The sequence below is a fragment of the Hypomesus nipponensis genome, chromosome 3 (assembly GCF_054491055.1).
Source record: "Hypomesus nipponensis isolate SF chromosome 3, ASM5449105v1, whole genome shotgun sequence".
NCBI classification, from domain to species: domain Eukaryota; kingdom Metazoa; phylum Chordata; class Actinopteri; order Osmeriformes; family Osmeridae; genus Hypomesus; species Hypomesus nipponensis.
The window spans coordinates 1,912,131-1,913,267 of NC_140363.1; the positions used below are offsets into that span (position 1 = coordinate 1,912,131).

A 1,137-nucleotide genomic window follows, 5' to 3' on the forward strand; every position below is an offset into this window, starting at 1 on the left:
TCATTTGAAAGAGCTGAAGTGAACGGAGTCGTTAAGAAAGTCGCGCCATGCAAAGGTGTGTCTGGATGCTGTCGGGTGGGAAAAGTGCTGATATCGGGAAGGGAAAGCAAAAGGTGACGGCTGCTGAAAAGACGGATAGGCCAAACTGAAGGGTGCTTGAGAGGTGCAGGGTGCTAAACAACTCCTTTTATCTGCGTCAATGATGCAAGTCGGATACGGTTTCCCATCGCGCACCAAGATGGGCACTACAACCCTGCGTAGCATCGGTGGTTGATTTATGTCCTGTGTTTCTTCAGCTCGTGATCTCTTCATCTTGTACCTATGGTTCTGGAACCAGATCTTAACCTGCGTGGGCGTCAGGCTAAGGAGGTGAGCCAGCTGCTCGCGCTCCGGTGCGGATAGATAGCGCTGTTGGCGGAAGCGTCTCTCCAGCTCAAAGGACTGGGCCTTGGAGAAGAGAACTCGGCGCTTCTTCTTTTTCTCTGCCTCATTTTCCATGGAGGACACGTCCGCCTTGCTCTCCAGGCTGCTTTCGTCGGATGCTGAGGAAAATATTTATTGCATTTAGACAGTTTTACAAAGACAAAGAATGAAAGAATAAGCTTTACACAATTCACATATAAACATAATTTGAAATGTAGGCTAGATAATACGCATAATATGGTAAATAGATTTGGCAGACTTACATGGACAAGGACTTGGGTCGCTGTCCATCCACGAGGAGTACGGCGAGCTAGAACAGGAATGGGCCGGGGATGGCTGCGGGATGATATGGCCTTCTTGCTCTGGCAAATCCAGGATGCTCCTGACGGAAAAACTGAACTTCGTAGAGGCAGCCATGACGCCTGGAGGAAATCGAATCCTTTTACGCAAAACTATCCAAATAAACCACAAGAGGATGCCGTGGGAGAACAGCAGTGTCTCCACTCAAGAAATAGCGAGGCGCACGCTGTCAAACACAACCTAGAATGCCACTGTGTACATGGGGCTCAGTGTTTATATAAACAGCACTTCACGCTGCTAACACAAGCCGCTTATAAAGTGCCCCCCTCTCTGCGAGGATGCTAAGTACCTGAATGACTGGAGTGCGGCTATCCAATGGCGGTAGGTGTGAACACGCAGAAGAATACCCCGACT

The 1,137-nt window shown here is 49.3% G+C and overlaps 1 protein-coding gene across 1 annotated transcript; it reads right to left on the reverse strand.

Moving 5' to 3' along the window:
• Nucleotides 1–840, reverse strand: nkx2-9 (NK2 homeobox 9). The gene is made up of 2 exons (XM_084683390.1): nucleotides 687–840; nucleotides 1–542 (listed from the first exon to the last, which is right to left on the reverse strand). Exons 1-2 carry the CDS (start codon nucleotides 838–840, stop codon nucleotides 1–3), a joined length of 696 nt encoding a protein of 231 aa, XP_084539516.1.
• Nucleotides 841–1,137: the final 297 nt, after the last annotated feature.